General features: G+C 37.5%; 3 protein-coding genes across 3 annotated transcripts in view; 2 read left to right on the forward strand and 1 right to left on the reverse strand.

Moving 5' to 3' along the window:
* Nucleotides 1-1,305: 1,305 nt before the first annotated feature.
* LOC125222787 (ubinuclein-1) lies at nucleotides 1,306-7,806 on the reverse strand. Its single transcript, XM_048125593.1, has 12 exons — nucleotides 7,334-7,806; nucleotides 7,046-7,144; nucleotides 6,870-6,946; nucleotides 5,670-6,174; nucleotides 4,907-5,006; nucleotides 4,702-4,811; nucleotides 4,490-4,576; nucleotides 3,953-4,078; nucleotides 3,638-3,769; nucleotides 3,502-3,549; nucleotides 2,830-2,931; nucleotides 1,306-1,981 (listed from the first exon to the last, which is right to left on the reverse strand). Exons 1-12 carry the CDS (start codon nucleotides 7,691-7,693, stop codon nucleotides 1,529-1,531), a joined length of 2,199 nt encoding a protein of 732 aa, XP_047981550.1. The 5' UTR covers nucleotides 7,694-7,806; the 3' UTR covers nucleotides 1,306-1,528.
* A 2,599-nt stretch (nucleotides 7,807-10,405) lies between these two features.
* LOC125220169 (pentatricopeptide repeat-containing protein At3g02650, mitochondrial) lies at nucleotides 10,406-12,586 on the forward strand. Its single transcript, XM_048122314.1, has one exon. It carries the CDS (start codon nucleotides 10,502-10,504, stop codon nucleotides 12,311-12,313), a length of 1,812 nt encoding a protein of 603 aa, XP_047978271.1. The 5' UTR covers nucleotides 10,406-10,501; the 3' UTR covers nucleotides 12,314-12,586.
* A 6,468-nt stretch (nucleotides 12,587-19,054) lies between these two features.
* Nucleotides 19,055-20,402, forward strand: part of LOC125221349 — a 4,009-nt gene continuing 2,661 nt past the window's right edge. Inside the window, exons 1-2 of the mRNA XM_048123472.1 lie at nucleotides 19,055-19,339; nucleotides 19,632-20,399. Coding sequence (XP_047979429.1) covers nucleotides 19,665-20,399 — 735 coding nt within the window. The 5' untranslated portion in view covers nucleotides 19,055-19,339; nucleotides 19,632-19,664. The remainder of the gene's footprint in view (nucleotides 19,340-19,631; nucleotides 20,400-20,402) is intronic.

The raw sequence follows: 20,402 nt of genomic DNA on the forward strand, positions 1-20,402 counted from the left end.
AGTTGTATGGACCATCACTTTATCATAATTACTTCCGGATCCAGGATTTTTGATTTTGGGTATCGTCTGGCCAGAGTGCCGTTCTTCTCCGGTGATGAAATAGTCATCCAAGCATTTGTCCTTATTCGCTTACATCTCAAACAACTGAAAATGAATTCGACTCCTGATAAAATGAATGTGTTTATTAGACCATTTTTAAGGTACCTAATTAGGAGTATTAGTACTTCATATATTAACGAGGAGTATTAATATTTTGTGGAAGTTGTTTCAGAAAAATGACAAGTTGTCGAGTACACTTTTTACCAAATTTTTTGAAAAAAGGACTATGTATATACGAAATTAAATATAGCGTAATGACAAAAGCTTTTTATTACTGTGATAAGTCTAGTAGTACAACTAGTTGTTTCACTATCGTTTTTTCCCCTGCATATTTATAAAAACTATTACCGCGGTGAATTATGGTTACATTATTAATTATCATGTTTATTGATGAGCACTTATATAGTTAATTACGTAGATGATCAATTTCTATGAGTACTTGAACAAGTCTCATTAAAAATAGTATGGGACTACAAGAAGCAAAGTTTGTCTCATATATATGAACTGAATGACGTTATTTCATTATTGAAAATTTTGAAAATATTATGATTGCACTAATTAAAAGGCATTGTTGTGATTGTAACGTTTTGTTCACGGTAAGAAAATTGAAATTTAAGATGAAAATTGCCTTTTTCAAGAATTAGCCCTAATAACTGCTCCATATCATTTAATTTTTGTACCAATAGCCTTACTCAAAATTAGTAATTTGACTCCTTCCACGGAAAGAATGATAGGAATAGGAAAAGTGGAGATATTTTCTTTTACCAAAAGTGCGCACATATGTAATTTGTTTTCTGTGTGGACTCAGTAACTAATCCTCTTGTTGATTTATAGACATCTCGAAAACTAACCCTCTCGCTCACATGTAGGTAATTTCATTTGAATAGTGGATCGATTCCCTAATGTTTGGTGAATGGCGGATGAATCTCTCCCATCTCAAAGACTAATTCACTCGCTGATTTTTAGGCACTTCAAAGAGTATCAATCTCTAAAATTTGATGGAGGATGGATGAATATATTTCACACAATTACACCCGTTGTGGTGAATTGCATATACTGTAGTATAAGTTTATGTGTTCCATTAGTCTGATATTACAATTTACACATATACTATATATTTACAAGTCACAACTATGAACTATCCCTAATTAGTTTAGATACACAAACACACCAATTTATCTGAATAGTTCAGTGCATATATCTCTATTGAAAAGTAAAATAAAATAAAATAAAATAAAAATGGTATATACAGTAAGCTCTAGTTGGAGCAAAGACAACAGAGTGGATGTCAGCACCTCTTCATATGACCTAATTTAAACCTAATCTAGTTGGTGAATCATGTTTTAACAACAAACACTAAATATAAATTATGCAAGAAATTCAAGACATGTATCTGTGATTCAAAACCATCTATTTGTGGCTCACATCGTCAACTACGGTTATCACTATCAGAGCCAGACTTTGCACCTGGCTGAAGGTTGAATTTAGGAGGAACAGCAGTGGGCTTATGGTGTTTGTGTTTTTCCTCTGCCTCAGGAGCCTTCTCGAGGCGGAGCTGAGCCTCAGCCGCATCTAGATTTTGCTTCTTTTTTACTTTCTTTTTGGGTAATACCTCCACTGGCATGGCACCAGTAAGATTGCTGTTAGGGCTAGCCTTCACTCTTTCTTGCTTTGGTTTGTCAACACTAGAATTATTCGTGACAGGCATTGGTACATAAGGTTCGGGTTGAGATACAGCAGCACTCTGGACCAGCTTGGCCATCAATGATGAAGCATGGTCATGGGACTCGGACAAAACTTTCTCAGGTAATGCAGGACTAACAATACTAGTATCCTCCAATTTTTGTGCTAACACCTTCTTCCTCTTAACCTTCTCTTGATCCTGACAGAGAAAATTAGTGGTAAATAAAAGGAACATGTACAAAACTTATCAGCAACCGGAAGGGAATGTTCAAGAGTTATCAAGACACAACAGATATCCTAAATACCATAGATAAAAACTACACAATTGAAACATGATTAACACTATAGAAACTCATGGCAGATTGCACAAGTCTAATACCTCGGAAATACTTGATGTATGATCATATCTATCTACTATTCAAATAATAGTTACTGGACTCTATTAAGGAAACTGCTACTCATATCATACACTACTAGGCTAAATTTAAAATATTAATTTACTATTTTCACAGAAGTGGATATTCTGTTTTGGTAAATTCAAGACCGAATCTGATTGATAAGCCAAAGAATAAATAGGCAATCAAGTCAAGGAAATATGCCAGAAATGAGGAATATGTATCATAAATAAGCATACAATGGCTGAATCCCAGACAATAATATGCAGAATAAACTATATGCAACATGGGTTGAATTTAGTAAGTTCTCTGACATTGATGCATCATTGATAAACATGCCAAGAATTAGTATATCTGATGTCCAACAACCCGAACCCGAATCAAGATTAAAGAATACTCTGAAGTCTGAACCATAATGCTAGTGACCCGCACACATAATGTTAGTGATCACAAAAAGGTAGTCCAATTGCCCAAGGTAAATTGTGCAATATGAGATCCGGAAACATGTTGCTCATGTCTCAATAAATACACAAGTATGCATTTGAGTACTTTCTTATAGTTTAAGAATTTAAGTATGCACTGACCGGAACTTCAGATTTCATTCTGCTAAAACAGAAAGAATTCAAGCAGAATGAGCAAAATACACACATACCCTCCGTCGGCCACTTAATGCCCTCCTTTTATCTTTTGCTTTATGTATTGCACGTTTAATTCCATCAGTGTCCATGACTCCACCAGGCCATAATGCTGTAAGCTGCAACAGGGAAATACAAACAGCAGATTTTCACTTGCATAGCCTTGTAAAACTGGATGATAGTAGTATTTTATAAACCACAATAGTTGTTGAGTCCATGATAAGCCAAAGAAGAGTGAAGAGGATCGATCAATACTTGAAATAAATCCACTTGTTATTCTCTCTCTCTCTTTGTGTGTGTGTGTGTGTGTGTCTCGTATAATCATGAATGACCCAAAGCACATGGCTAGGTTTCCAGCTAGTACGTCAAATAATAACTTCCCTGCTGACTTAGGCAGCAGTATCTACCATAGAATCTCACAGTAAAATGTCTGAGATCCTTGAACAAAACCAGATTCTGGGATATGAAAACCTTCCTTCCCTCCCTGTTGATGAAAAGAATAGCCCCCATAGCAATACCCACAGCAGCGACCAGGAAAAACCCCTCATACTTTGACTGCTTTTAAGGATTTTATCACCAAGGAAAATTCTTAATAATCCAGGGGCACAGTCGACAATTTCTAATATATGTATAATAATGTATGCATTTACCTGTTCTAGTTATCAATAATAAAAATCTTATGTTGTTACCTCTTCGTAAAGTCTTCTCACAGGGGGTCCTGAATCTTCTTCATGTCTCTGGAAATTAAAAGGTTGTGGCAAGGCAGAAATATAAGTGTACAAACCAGAAAACTCCATCAACGAATATGAAAATCTGATATATTACCTCCACATAAAGGTCATACAAGTCACAAATCTTATTCTCCAGTGCATCGTCCATGCTGTATTTTCTTTTCAGGGTTTCTTTTTCTTCATGACCAATTTCTTGAAAATCATCGGTAGCAGTTTGCTGCTGAACCTACAAAGTAGATGATATCATGATTCAGCACATGTGTGTCGTTTGACATAGCATGTTTCAGTAGAAATCACTTACGAACAAATTTTATCTGGTTTTCTCATGATTAAATGCAATTATCATAATTCCAACATTAACAATCTATGCACATCAATAGCAAATAGAGCATGAAAGAAATATGAATACTTTGGATTTCATATATTGCACCCGCTGCCTAACCATCTCAGCAACTTCTTGTTTTGTCTTCTGCAATCGGTCATCCTTCTCTTGTCTAGCCGACAATCCCAAATTGGCCATTACTCTAAGATTTCTCTGAAAAAAAGACTTTATTAGCTTGGGCCTTGGCTACAGTAAACACAAAATGTTTCAAAATGTTGTATTCAGCTGATAATCAAGTTCAGAATAAGGTTTGTGAAGGTTATTGCTAAACCATAACTACAGCCTATGGGCTATGAGAACATTCCCCATCCACACACCCTACATGGGCACCATTAAGGAGGAAAAATAATGAGAGATAGAGGATGAGGACGAGGAGAATAACAGCTAACCAGAAGAAATCATGCAAAACTGAGAGAGAGAGAGAGAAACGTAACAGCACTGCTAATAACAGCAGAGTATCTGCTTAACCAATATAACGCTAATTATATTAACCATGAAAAAATGGAGGGATTGTAGTTAAAAAAAATAATCGTACTCATATGTTAATTATCAAAGAAGAGTTACCTTCAGTGTCCGAAGTTGCATCAAGTGGCCTACGATGCTCATCAGACGATTGATTACATCCTTTGGTATTTTTCCATAGCTAGATTGCTGCAGCGTCCCAAAAATGTAAACGTTTTGACATTACCAAGTAATAGAGTTGCATCCTCATAAAAGCACAAAACAAGTAAACTATTGAATTAACTGCTAGAGTGAACTCATAGCATCTTAAGTACCGCTAATCTAGCAACTTTAGACAGCTTCTGCTTTATTTCAGGTGACAATCTCCTTTTGATTCCCTGAGAAGAACTATCAGGATCCTGTACCTCTGTCGAAGGTGGTCTTGCTGTTATTCAAAACACACAAGAAGAGTTACCATCATGGCGTGATATATCATACTAAAAGAATGAAAACTACTATTGCAGTAAGGTTCGTACATACATTCTACAACTATCTTCTGTAACTCTCTAATGGCTTTTTCGAGCACCGTAATTTTTGGTTTAACATTAGATCCTTCTTTTCTTGGAGTGTGGGGAACCTTCTGAAAAAGATATGTATGAAGACCTCATCAGGGATAATATCATAACAATAATAAATTGATTGCAAAAGGAGAAAATGCGAAAAATTGGAGGGACCAGTAATGCTAATACATATCTCTAACAGGTTTAAGATGCTGAAATTTCTACTCACTTATTTGAAAATAAGGAGAAGGTAGGGATATGCATATAACAGCCAGCGTGTATAGAACAGGGCCAAAAACATGAATACATGATACATGTGAATCACATATTGTTTCATCAATCATCAATCATGGTAAATAAAAGTGAGAAGACACACAACACTGCTTCAAACATCAGTCATTTAAGGGAGGCATCTCTGACCATATAAGAAGAATAGGTCAAAGTTTTTTAAATAGTGTGCTATTAAGTGTCCCAAATAGTAAGGAATTTCACTATTTTTAAAGAACTAAAAGTTACAGCTGAACTTGTATTTTGGTACTATAACATTGGAATTGGCAAGGTATCAGACGCTAGAAAGATATATACCAAAATTAACTCCCTAGACGGAAAGGTCTAGAAAGAACCAAGTCCATGCACAGTTATTAAAAAATTATATGATGATGGGACACGTCAAATCATCTTAAACATTTATGTGAATAGAAACAACCAATTCACAAACAACCGCAGCGCAAAAATTCACTCACCGCTATTTGTGGCAAGTCTCTACTTGGAGGAATATTAAGGTCAAATCTTGCAACATGTCCACTTTTTTCATTCCGTTGAACAGATTGGTCCAGCTCCTTAGCCTTACTTAGTTTGGTATACTGAGGTTTGCTTACAGGTGAACTATTTGGCCTCTGAGCTGAAGCATCTTGAAGTTCACTGCTGTCCTTCAGTTTGTTATTGTGATTCTGAGAAGAGAAGACCCCAATCTTTTGCTGGTCCGCATCCTTGTGCTCTAGTGATGCTGTAGGATCCATCAGAGTCTGATGAGCTGCATTTGCTTGAGAAGCCTCTAGCACATTCGTACTTTGCACATTGAACTGACTAGTAGTATTTCTTTCAATTGAGGATGAAGATTTTCTTCCTTTGTTTCCTATTTTGATGTGTTTATTTGGATTAAGCCCATCTTCATTCCCACCTTGAGCTTTTGTCACATCTTTACGCCTCCTTTTCTTTGGTTGTTGTGTAGCAGATATGGTAGGTTCACTGCACATTAGAGTAGATAGACCTTAGACAACTAATAGAAAAGAACAGGCCCTAAATTATTTTGCCGACATAAGCTGAATAAAACCAGAAACAGAAAATGACACTGTGTGCACTGATCAAGATACAGGATATTCCAATATAATATAAGTTAGACTGACATACTAGAAAAACTTACCAGCAGATCCTAAGGGATAATTATATCTACTTATCCATTCTCATAGAAGAACATATTAGATGCAATCAAAACACTGCACCACTTATGATTCAAAAAAATGAAAGAAACAAGAAAAAAAAATCATCATTTGCTTCACATACAGCTTAAAAGGTTACTTTTTATGATATTCCTATGCATTTCAAAATTTATTATTTCACCTATCCTGAACATAATACAGGTCTTATAGGAATAGTCAACAAAAGAAGTACAAAATCAATTTATACTTTCTACCTCAATTATCAGAATGTAATAAAAGAAGTTCTATTTTTTACATTATGTTTCCAATTCCAAAGTTTAGAGCATATGAAAAACTATTACGAATGGTCTAACTGAAGGACAGTTTATTGACTCAGTAAGTAACATTAGTACATTACCATACATCCAACTGAACCTAAATCATTCAAGGGCTATATAACAGACAATGATATAGTCATAATATTTGTTGATGAATGACGCGAAAGGTACATCTTAAAAGACTTACACACGCTCCAACTTCCCACGGTTAACAAAAAATCCATCATGTTTTATTGATGAGTTATCAACCTGGAAATAATCATCCTGCATAGCCAACAACGCAAGCAACACGCACAACATAAGCGGTGGGGAGAGGAGGAGAGCACAACTATATAATATAGCTGATGAAAATGTAGCAATTACCAACTCAGCATCGTCAATAAAGGAATCCTCTGTATCGTACTCATCATCATCTGGCACATCATCAAGAAAAACTTCTTCGTCTTCACTACTTCCTTCACCCTAAAAGTTCACCCACATAACATGAATTATTTGTGCCAGTAAATAGAAAATCACATCCATATCACCCATCAATCATCTAAGTATCACTGAGTGTTATATGTCCTAATGTAGCCAATTACAATACAATGAGACTTCCTCTCCCCCGACTAAAGAAAAAAGGCTGAATTCATCAATCCAACAAAAACATACCGCATACATTCGCTCGATTTTCTCAATAACGGTGCTCAGACGGTTCGTTCCGGCCTGACCTTGAGCATCCTTCCCTTCATTCTCCGCCGGCTGCTCCGAAGACGCCAATGCAGGTGGAAGAGGCGGGGGATTGGGCTGCGGAGCTGGCTGCTGATCGGCTGTGGAGGACGAGCCAGCAGCTTTTGGTCCATGCTTATTGTTCTTACTGGCAGCCGCCTCCTTAAGAAGCTTCTTCCACGAAACGATTGTCGTCTCTCCCGGCCGCAGCTCCACCGTAAACCGCAGGCGGTCGCCGTGCGATTCGCACGTGGACATTGGTTTTAACGCGGAACCCGATTCCGAACCGCCGCCGTCGACCATTAATCGGAGCTAGATTTTTAGGGGTTTGAAATTAGGGGGAAAACCCTAGGACTTGGGCTGATCTATGAGGGGAAAGACCGAAAGAGGAGATTTTGCGTTGTTTTTTATGCCTTATTTTCCCTTTTGGATGTGTAACGGTTGCGGGGCTGCTGTAGCTCATCATTTAACTAATAATCACTGAAAACGCACGCATCTTTTCATAATTCCACTTTCGACCCAATAATCTTACACACCATTTCACTCTCGACCCCAATAATTCTTATATTTCTCCTATTTTAGCTTACATCATTTTTTAAAAATTTTAATTCTTAAACATTTTTCAAATTTTGTATTGTAGTTATATCAATAAAGTTCAGAAGTATTGAAATTGCTGGTTTTGTAATTGAACTGTACATATATTTTTTCTAATTTTTGAATCAATCATTATTTCAAGGCTAACACGATCTGATGGTTCATCATATAACACTATTAGATAAGTATCGATCAAAACGACTTTTAGACAGCGAAAAACATCATACTCCTGTTACTGTTACATGGAATTAAATAATTTCATTTTTAGAATTAGAATTATATTATTGTCAACATTATAATTAGATATAATTTGGTAGTAATTTATATACTAATTTGAAAGTTGGAATGCAAAATTATACTTTGATGAAATTTCATAAATTTTTAGACAACTACCTCTTTTATCATTGAGTGAAGTAAACAGGAGGTGGTACCTGTACATGTAATTTGCATATTTAGTAGTATCACATGAAAATTAATAATATATCTATCATAAATTACTGATTAAAAAGTGGAAATCCCAAGGAGAGCCCTAATAGTTGCCACGTCAGCATGTTCTATCTTTCTGCAATGATGGAGCCCTAGTGCATGCCCTATCTTTTATCCACTTTTCATTTCAATTTAGTTTTTTAATTTTGTTTTTAATTACTATAAAATACCAAAATATATTATTTTAAACATCACAAACAAATGCAAAAAAAAAAAAAAAAACTACATTACTTAATTTTAAAGTGGAACTACATCATACTTAGCTAAAAAAAACTACATTAAAACTAAAATACTAAAAAAAAGAAAAAACCAAACTAGTCATCTAAATTCAACCTCTGGGCCAAATTCTTGATCATATTCTTCGTCCTCTGTCGGGCTTCCGGATCGGTTTCTTGACAAAGGCTGTTTTGGGCGTCAAGTATAAACCTATACTCAACCACCTCGCGATAACCTCCGAACTCCTCGATCGCCCTGTCCATGAGCTGAGAAGATGGAGGAGGCGCAGCATGCGGGGGGCCGCCGATCCAGACGCGCCCGCCTTCGCCTTCCCTTTGGCCTGGGCTTTGGCAGCCTTGGTACCAATGGGACATCTAAAAGTAGACGTAGGCATGCCGGAACTCCCTTCCGGCTTAGCGTTCAGATCCACAGGAGATGGGCCGCTGCTCGTGTAACCGCCTGTGGCGGTGGTCTTCGTCCGCTTCGCAGCCGAGGATCCAGCCGATATCCCTCCGTTGAACTTCGCCTTGTCCTTCAAGATCAGCCAAATATTGTACAGCTTGAACTGCCCGAACTGCCGTTGGTACTCGGACAACGACTTGTTGAGGACATCCTCCATGCTCTCACCGCTAGCCCTTCCGTCCCTGTTTCTATTGTAGATATAGCAGAAGTTGTTGACGTGGAGCTTGATTCGATCCCAACACTTGTGCAGCTGAACCTTGGTCCACTTGAACGCCCACTTCGGTTTCACCTCATTGTAGCGTTCCTCAATGCGATCCCACATCCTGGCCGAAGTCTGGTTGTTGGAGGATATCGAATCCTCCGATACATCGACCCAACACTAAGCCACCTTCAGGTACTCATCCAACTCGTAGTCAGTACGCCCTGTTGCGTACTCCTTGTTCGGCTCGTGGGTGGGAGTGGGACTAGGAACGATGGCGCCTTTTCTTTCCGCGCCATCTTCTTCCTCCCTTTCTTCGGCGGTGGCCGCGCAGGGGCAGGAGGTTGCCCACAACTAGGCTCCATCTCCTCAACCCGATACTCCTCGGTGCCGAAGAACGAATCGAACTCAGCGTCGGAGACGAAAGTGGATCCTACAGATGCGGGCGTCTCAACCCGGTAGTCTTCGTGGCCGGGCCACCAGGCGCCGCCTCCTCCAAACATGGGCATATCGTCGTCGACATTATGGGGGTTTGGGTATGACTCAGATCCATTGTTGAAAGTGTGGATATTGAGAGAATATAGAAGAGAAAGTGAAAGGTTTGGTGTGTGTAAAGTGAAGAAAATGGAGTATTTATAGTGGTTTAAATTAGGGTTAAATAATTTAAAATTAAAAAAAAAAACGGAAAACATCGGGCTCGGCCGCACCCCTGCAATGGGCGACCGAACTCTCGGTCGTCCTCGGGCGTGGCCGACGCCTGCAATGGGTGCCCGATCATGCCCAAGCCCGATCTCGGGCGATAGGGCGTGAGATCGGGCATCCATTGTGGATGCTCTTAATGTTATTTTTGCACCCTTGTTTTGTCATTTACACCTTTTTTTTTACTTAATTTTTTAAAAATATATTTAATGTTATTTTTGCACTCTTTTTTTTGTCATTTACACCTTTTTTTCTACTTAATTTTTTAAAAATATATTCAAATAAGTATTTACTTTTTATTTTCGAAATGATAAAATAATAGTAGTATGCTTCATACTCCTAAATTCCTAATACTGATTAAACATTCTGAAAAAGCGCATCAAAAACCCTCTCTCGAAATCTCATCTGATTTAGGGTTTTCGGCCACCATTTTCACTGAGCTTCGCAGACAAACTATGTGGAGGCCATTAGCAAGAGGAGCTTTGCGATACCGGCGTACGGCGCCGCCGCGGCAGCTGCTTCTTCCCGTCAATCTTCAGGTACCCAACCAAATACCATCACTAATTGTTGAATCCGCATCTCGATTTTCGTTTTTCCCGACCGCGTATCACTTCCACCAAAACCCTAGACTTTTCTCGTCGAGTTCAGCTGAGAGTCGTGACGATCTTCCCTCCGAGCCACTGATATCGCGGGCTAATGAAGCCACTGGTGGTTTCGATTTCAGTGGGTTGAATGAATCTGGCGGATTTGAGAATGAAGATTCTATATTTGACGGTGCTGCAGATACACCCGATTCAAATCAGGGCTTTGGAGACTTATTTGGCGGTTCTGTTGCTGCCGACGAAGTTATAGAATCTGGAGAGGGTGTTGGATTGTTGAAGGAGAATGACGCAGAGAAGGTGCAGAACTTGTTGTCTTTGCTGCAGGGTTCCGGCATTGTTCATGGCTCAATCGAACCTTATTTGGAAGCTATGGATTTGGCTTTGGACAACGATCTTGTGACGAGGGTACTTCAGACACCCTGCACACAAGGGGAAAATGTGATCGGTTTCTTCAGATGGGTTTTGAAGAAACGGGGGTTTGTCTTAACTTCGCAGGTGCTGAGTGAGCTTGTGCGTTTGATATGCACACAGAACAAGAGGAGAGAAGTGTATGCATTATGGGATTTGATAAACGAGGTAGGGGAGAAGGAGAAGGGGGTGGTGAGTTCTGAGTGTTTGAATGAAATAATAGCTGAGTTGTCCAAGTTGGGGAAAGGGAAGGCAGCACTTGAGGTGTTCAATAAGTTTGAGGACTTTGGATGTGCGTCTAATGCTGATACGTATTATTTCACTATTGAGGCTCTTTGTAAGAGATCGTTTTACAGTTGGGCTTGGTCTGTTTGTGAGAAGATGTTAGCTGCGGATAAGCTGCCTGATGCTGCTAGGATGGGAAAGATCATTTCCTACCTGTGCAAGGGAGGTATGGCAAAAGATGCACATTTGGTGTATCTGTATGCAAAGGATAAAAAGATGAATCTTCCACGGTCATCTATCAATGCTGTGGTTAGCTCTCTTTGTCAAGTTGAAAAAACTAATAAGGAGACTTATGGAGAAATCAACAAGGAGCTTGATAGAGAGACTGTGTCCCTGGCCTTGGAGATGTTGGATGAGTTTTCAGCAGAGGATCGAAAGCATGCAATTAAGCCCTTTTCAAGTGTCATCAGGAAGTTGTGTTGGATTGAGGATGTTGACAGAGCAAAGAAGCTTCTACTTGAAATGATTGAATCCGGTCCTCCTCCTGGAAATGCTGTGTTCAATTTTGTGATCAACAGGCTTACTAAAAGTGAGAAAATGGAGGAGGCTCTGAGCATTGTGAAGACGATGGAAAGCAGAGGCTTGAGACCCGATGTATACACCTACTGTGTGATCATGGGTGGCCTTGCAAGGGCCGGAAAGATGGATGAAGCCATCAAGATCTTCGATGAAGCCAAGGAGAAGCACTCCAAACTGACCCCGGTTGCATACCACACGCTCATTCGCGGATTCTGCAAGCTCGAGCAATTTGACAAGGCTGTGAATCTGTTAGGCGAAATGAGGCAGCATGGAGTGCAGCCTAAACACGATGAGTACAATAAACTGATAAAGTCTCTTTGCTTCAAGGCACTAGACTGGGAAACTGCTGAAAAGTTGCATGAGGACATGAATTCGAATGGCATAGCTCTCAACGGTAGAACAAAGGCGCTTATTGCTGCTGTCAGGGATTTGCAGGAAGCTGGTTCTGCATAATTTCCATTGAAATGCAAATGTGCTGAAGTAAGGAGGTGCTCCATCTCTCTCTTTATCGGATTTTGTTGTTACTTATTGCCAAGAGAAGTTTAGGAGAAGTAATTTAGTGGCCAATGTATTTTTTTGTTAGCAGTTGTGACCTTCAGTGATTAATCTGGTTTTGGTTAATAAATCTGTTGGAATATTTTGTTGAAAATTTTATTCACATCAGTCAGCTATGAGCTACTGACTTGAGTGAAAAAAGATGATATTTACTTCTTCTTCCATAAGATATTCCGTGTGTTCTTGTTTGTAGACTTATTCTGAGAAAATTGTTATGCACAAAAATGAAACTTAGTCTGAATATTAAAAGATTATACTAAGAATTCTTTTTTAGCCCTTAGATGATATATGATCCTGTGTTTGAATCTTGGAGATGATAATTACTTTTATTTCTTAGATGATTATGAAGATCTATGGTGGTTAATCACTTTGTTGAATGAATTCTTGATCATGTGTTTGAATCTTGTATATGAGAGATTATGAGGCGACAAAAAAGTCGATATTTTGAATTTATGCAATTTTTCGACTAACTCGTACATTTTCCATAACGAATGATCCGCATTGAATTTATTATACCCATCACTGAATTCAGATACTAAGATGATGAGTTCGTCATAAGATCTTGGTAGTCTAAAGACCATAAATGATCGGAGGCTATAGTGTTCAGAATTAGTGCTCTCATTTTTACATACTTATTCTCCTCATCAACCATTACATAGTAGAACATCCACTATTAAGTGTACTTTTACACTTTTATTATTTAAAATAGATACATTTCACTAATTTATTCGGCTTCCCAGATATGTCCAGTTAAGGGCTGAAAACTGCCCAATTTCATGCGTTCGGTTTGTCTGCATCAAAACTTGAAAGCCCATGTTTAGGGCTTCGGCCCGCACTGTTTGGTCCATATATTGTCTGATATATTACTTCCAAAATGCGTAATATACATATCTGAAGACCCCAGATATGAGTGAAGATATGAGTGACTGTTCATCTAAAAAGACAAATTCACCCCTGGTTGACCCCAGATATGAGTGACTGTTCATCTGAAAAGACAAATTCACCCCTGGTTGATTTGGACTCATCCCCCGTTTCGGTGAGCTTGCGGTCAGCAAATCAGGATTGCTCTTTCGGTGAGCGTCGGAGCCAGAGCGAGGTAGCAGGCTCCCTTCAATTTTGTTTCCCCCAATTTCAGACCTTGCTTTCCAATTCCAGCCACCAAAAGAAGGGTTTCATACAACTCAATACTCAAATTCCGGTGAGTTTGAATCGCTGCAGCTTCTTCTTCAGCTGCCGCAAGGCAGCGACGGAGTATAATTAAAGGATCAACACCCGCATCTGTGCAAGGAAGCACCCGAGGCGGTGGATCGTACGAAGGAGGAGGGAAAGCCTGCGAAGGCAGCTACAACAGAGGAGGAAGTAGAGGTGGAAGCCATGGATATAGAGGTAGCGTGGCTATGCCGCAACGGAGCAGATGAAAATGGCGGACTATGTTTTTTTCATTTGCCACAGGCACACGCTTTAGGAGGTTGAAGGGTAGGGCGTAGAATTATGAAAATAGTTGGAGGGGTTTTTCGTCAATTCAATCATATTGGAGGCCAAATACTGATTTGTGGGCCATATCCGTTTCATTTCTGCCCAATTACTGATTCAGTTATATTTCATTAGAAATGCTATATGGCAAAGCGAACGGTTGTGATCATCAAGTTAAAATGAGACATTCAATCTCACACAGGACTAAGTAATAAACTATATACTGCCACTATTTAAAAAAAAAAGTCACAAATTTCTAATTTGATAAAAAAAATATCATTGAATTTGACCTGTGCGTTAATTTTAAAACTAATATTAAGAAATATTCTATGTCATCAATTAAAGCTTAACCCGTCTTCCATGTCATTTACTATAATAAATCAGAATCTATTGTCGGTGTGAAATTAACACCACGATCACTGTTCTTAATACTCCCTCCGTCCCACCATAAGGGAGGCGTGTTCATTTTTTAGTCATCCAATTATAAGTGAGACATTCCATTTTATGACAAAGAAACAAGACTCTATCTCTCTATTACTTTATCATCTCTCATGTTAACTTTTTTTTATCACTCATACTTTGTTATCTCTTCATTTAACCATTAAATTTAAACACCATTATTTAAAAACACTTGTGCCCAAAAAAAATGTGTCACATATAATGAAACGAATGGAGTATTAAAAATTAAAATTTTAAAAAGTTATGTGATATTACGCATCGATTAACCTTAAAAAGTAAAAATATCAGTACTAATAGTATTATATTCGATCACAAAAAATAATCCTACTTTTATATTCAACAAAATTAGTAATTATCTATTTATTATAAAATTGCTACTATTTAACAAGATGGATCCAGTTTTATTTAATAGCATCATAAATATTTTTTTTATATATTTATCTTATTTGTTTTACGAATAAATTTAAATTAGTACTACTACTCGACAATAGTGTAATGTCTCCATATCCGGATTCTTAACCATACACACCCGACCCGCTAATATCCGGCACCACAAACCCGTTTGAGGACAGGGGTAGATATGGAATAATGGTGACTATATTAAGCCCTTCTTCACACAAAACAGTCATCCATTAGCTCAGAAAATTCAAAATTGAGGAAACAGAGAGGCCGGATTTCTGCAAGGGTTGTTGCCCCTCTCTGTTAGCCGATGATTTTTTGTTAACAAACAGCCCTTTAAGTGGAAATTTTACGTACATACAAACACACACATACATATATATTCTGCTGCTTAATCAATAATTCAAAACTGTGTTGGACTGAAGATGCTGTGATGATTGGCGGTGGTGGTGGTGGTGATGGTGGCGGTGGAGATCTGGTGACTGAAGAGGCTGTGATGATGTTTCTATTTTGTTTTCTGAGCTAATGGATCGGGCAAGGAGAGATCAGGCCCGTATCTTGGTGGCGACCCGGACGGCATTGTGGTTTTTGAGTCACATGCAACCGGTGGTCAGCTGCCATGGCGGCGTTGGCCTTCCATTTGCCTGTTTTTCTGCAGATCTGAGCCTCCTTGTTTTTCTATATTAAATTTTATAATTTTATTAACTTTGATTTTCCTTCTGATTTATTTTGTTCTTCCCTGTTTAAAAAAGTACTCATCGATGATTTTTTTTTTATTTTTTTTAACAAAATAAATTATGAAATTTAGTTAAATGTCTTTATTTTTTAAAGTTTTGTTAATTACGTATTTTAATCTCAAAAGAAACACTGCTATCTTAATTAAAAAGGTACTACAAACGAAGCATGAGTTACAAGCCTTACAGAAAAGTCCACTCACTCTCAGCCAACATAGGAGACATCGCCGGTTTAATCTCCAACAAGACAAGTAAATGTCTATTTTACCCTCCTCAACACAAACCTCAAAACTCAATACTCCTCCACCCGCTGCAAATTCCATCAACAACAAGGGCAATAAAAACCAATCACCACTATAAATCCAAAATCCCCAAAATCAAAATCAAGCAACCCAGTAGCTCATAATTCCTCAAACAGAGACGGAAAAATTGAGGCGAACAGCGAGATGGGATTTTTTTTAGGGTGGTTACCCCTGTCTGTTTGCCGATGAATTTTTTATAAAAAAGAAAAACAGCCCTTTGTTTCTGTGAACAGCAAATATGCAGCCTTCTGTTTCAGTGAACTACATATATGCATATACTAGTACTACCATCCAGATCTGGTACCTGTTTGGTATTCATCACATTCCACTCCTTTTATACTGTTCCGGTAACAAAACATTCTATTTCTAGGGTCGGATTGACGAGGCTATGATGATAATTTTTCTCCTCCTTTTCTGTTTGTATGAGCTACTGGGTCGGGTAATCGGATTGTCAGGCGTATCTTGGCGGGGCGACCCGGACGGCGCGTGGTTTCACGCGCAACCGGTGTCGCAGCCATGGCGTCTTTGGCCTCCGTTTCCCCTCATGATTGCAGATCTGAGCCTCACCAATTTTTTTACTAATTTTTATTTCGATATTGGAAATTAATAATCGTTTTAAAATTTGTTTTCGTCTAGTGGTTTCACTGTTTTTAATTGGTAGCTGGTGAAATGATTAAATCTGCATATTTTCTAATGTATATTAATTTAATTTCATAATGTACTTTTTAAATTAAGTTAAACACGTACGAAATGATGTTTTTAATATAATTTTGACTTTTTTTCCCACATCCGAAAATCAAGGCATTAAAGTTCCAAAGCACTATCTAGATTTATTCAACATTATACTATTATTACTCCTATTTTTGTTACTAGTATTTCTTTAAATTATACGGAGTACTATTATGAATAAACAAATAATACTAAAATATTTATTAAAATAAGAATACTACATAGTTGAAACACAAAAATTTACATATTTCAGTGGTAAAATGGTAAATTTCACTTCTTTCACGATGGTAAATTATGTGGGGTGTAGGCGTGTTGCGAATCACATTAAGAGGGGGAAGGTTTTCACCGGCGGAAAAAATGAGAAGATATGGGGAGGGTTGCAGCCTACTTATGTTCCTCTTACTTCGTTAGAAGAGCGTCACTATTATATACTCCAACGTCCAAGGTAGACGTAACACTTGTGTTAAATAGAGAGACAAAATATAACTGATTGAATAATATGTAAATTTTTGAGAAATTAGTTATTTTTGTTTGTCTTTTTAATTTATCTTTTTTCTTTAGTGTCCATTACTTTTTAAGAAGGTATAATTACCTATTTGAGAAGGTAAATGCGAAATATACCTTCTTAATTTATCTTTTTCCTTTAGAGATGCTATTAGTGAAATAGTTAAACCATCACTATAGGCGGTTGTTTTTTTATAAAACGAAAATAGTTATGCATTTACATACATAACGAAACATGCCCTCTTAAGACCATCTCCAACAGTACTGTAAAATCTAAAATGATGTTCTAACAGTACTTCAAAACCAATTTCATTATAGATTTTTGGAGGAAAAAAAATATATCTTTAGATGTGCACTAAAGGTATACCAAAAACACTTTTTAGAGTTTGAGTTATTGCATTGAGGTCCAAATCAATTCTTATTTATCAAAATAGAAGAAGAAAGAGAAGAGAAATTAAAATACAAAGATAGAAAAAATTACGGGAAGAAGGCAACAGCGTGGAGAAGAAGATGTGAATAATAACCTAATTTAATTTTATTAATATTTGATTAGTTATTAAATAGTGCGCTGGCTCATATTAGTATAACATTATTCAAGATAATAGTAAGAAAAATGATTTATTGTTTTAATAAATAAATAGCCGTTATTTTTTTTCCAAAATACATAATTCAATAGATAAATTAATAACTCACGGTACATATAAATCCGTGGAAAAAATTATTTTACTAGTGAAATAAGTACTATACGTTCAAACTAAATATGCTATTGAATATAATAAAAAATAGTTAAACATTAAAATTTTGTAATTTAATTTAAGTTATTGACAAAGTGTCATAGGATAAGTGTGCAATTTAGATAAAATATATAGGTCCGTATAATTGAAAAGTACCAAAAGTTAATGGGTGAGGAATATTCTTTTAGGTTTAAGTTTAGTGTAATTTGTTAGAGTATGATTAATATTTAGTGTAACATTTACACTAAAATGGATTTGAGTTTAGTGTAATGAAACATTACTTTTTTTAGCAAATCATATTAAATTATATCAAATTTTACTATATTCATTTAAATAAGTTACAATATCTTTAATTTAGGGGTGGCGAAACGGGTTATCCGCGGGTATCCGCACACGATAAGTCGGATACCCGCATCCGATAAGTCAGATACATGTAACCGACTTTAGCCAAATTTGTTGTCCCAATACCTGCCCGCGACATACCGGGATTACCTGATACCCGTGTCGGGTATCCCGTACTCGACATTGCGGGTACCCGTACCCGACCCGAAACCTAATAAAAATTTTGAAAACCATAATAGCCGTCAATATTCCCTAATTTACTTTATTAATACAAATGATAAGTTTGAATGGATTGAGAGTAAAAGTGAAAGGACACTCTATAGCTGTTCCCTTGAGTTTTCAATTGTATGTTCGTTGGAATGTAAAATGGTTTCAAAAGAACTCTTAGATTATATAAAAGTACTCACACTGTTCCGCCTAAATAGAGACGTTTCATTTTCTTCACTCATTTTTGAAAAAATAACAATATAAATACTCTTCTCTACATTATTATCTCTCTTATTTTACTTTTTCCTCCATTTTAACTATTTATTTTTAATTTTTCAAAATGAGTGCATATATGACTACTGTATTATTTAACTATTTACTATTTTTCTCCACTTTAACTATTTGAAACGCTTCTATTAATATGGAACGAATGAAGTATTAAAAGATGGTATATGGCAAATACTAATAATAACGTGTATTATCGGGATTAATGGATATACTCGCGTGGATAGCGGGTTACCCGTTACCTGCAAAACTCTAAAACACACTACCCGATCCCACCCCATTTCCCGTTATCGTCAGATAGTGGATCGAGATACGAATTACCCATTACCCGCTACCCATTTTGCCACCTCAAATTATTACCTCCAAAACTCCGTGTTATAAAAAGCATAACCACCGCCGAAAATGACTGAAGGGCCCAAGCTTTGGCCCCATTTATTTTATTACTAAAAATATACTCCTTTGACCCAAACCAGTCTCATCCTGTTCTCTCCCAGCTCATATTTCTCTCTTATTCTCGCTTCTCCGGCGATCAAACCATAACCACCGCCGTCCGCCACCAATTACTTGCGTTATCATCTTCAAATATCTTGTCCCTTACCCGGCGAAAATTTCGCAGCTGTCCCTCTCCACCTGGCCTCCGACTGCGTGTGTGTGTGCCTCCGCCGTCTACAGTAGCAGCAATGCTTCCTTACTCTTCTCCAACCTCATTTGGAGATCATTCTCTTCTCGGCCAAACAAAACTACAAGTGCAGAAACCTAACTCCTTTCTAATTTACTTCTTAGTTACTTTCATAAATTTTCAGCTAGTAGCGCATTGTTTAGGAATTTGATTTGTTTCCATTGATCATTATCATGTTTCCTTTTTTCCTTATAGCTACTACCTTTTATTGCAGTACTGTACTATCTTTGCCATTATTTAGCAATGTTAGTCGGTTCAGTATCTGTTTGCTAAGCTTTGACTTGCTTTTCCATGATTCTTTAGTTCGTACTCTGTTGCTGGTTTTTTTAAATTTCACTCTCAGGGCAAGGGTTTTGCTATGGTATACAGGAGAGGTGCTTGTGAGTTTCTCAATCATATTTGATGAATCTCCATGAACACTATGATATGTCTACAAAGACAAAATTCGGAGAGGATATATGTGGGATCAAGGATGAGTCGTTCATCATTGATTTTGATCTGGACTATGGAAAATTGTCTGTTTCTCCACAACCTTATCAGTCCTCTTCCGTGGCAGCTGATGTATCAACTTTGATCATGGTTGGATCAGAAGTTTCAGGTTCTGATCTTCTTTCAGCTTTTGATTCTATCTGTGTAGCACCAGAGAACAATGCTGATACTTTTGATTCAGTCGGCCAAGCTTACATGCCTATACAATGCACAGCCGATGGAAATGATACCAGTGACCTTGGTTCTTCTGACTTAGCTGTTGTTGCTGAGCCATCTATACAAACCTGCACACAGAGTCATTCTTTAATTGTATATACATCCTCTCGTAGGAGGAGTGCGCACAATACTAAATCAAGTCAGATGAACGAGCTCCCAAATTCATCAAAATGTAGAACACCACTCAACCAAAGCTCAGACTTTGATATAAGTTTCTTGCCAATAATAAGAAGAAGTAGAAGTTTATCTGTCAACCGGGCTCGATCTTCTGTTTGGGGAGATCTTGGTACCATCTTACCAGATATTGATCAAAGCAGTGTGTTAGATAAGAAGTTAGGTAATGAGAGAAAACAAAGACGCAAGAAAGGTGGGAAAGTAAAAAGGAAGGGTACAAGAGATCTGATAGGTAAAAAATCATTAGGGAAAAGTTTGGTT

This window comes from Salvia hispanica, chromosome 4 (assembly GCF_023119035.1).
Source record: "Salvia hispanica cultivar TCC Black 2014 chromosome 4, UniMelb_Shisp_WGS_1.0, whole genome shotgun sequence".
Taxonomy (NCBI): domain Eukaryota; kingdom Viridiplantae; phylum Streptophyta; class Magnoliopsida; order Lamiales; family Lamiaceae; genus Salvia; species Salvia hispanica.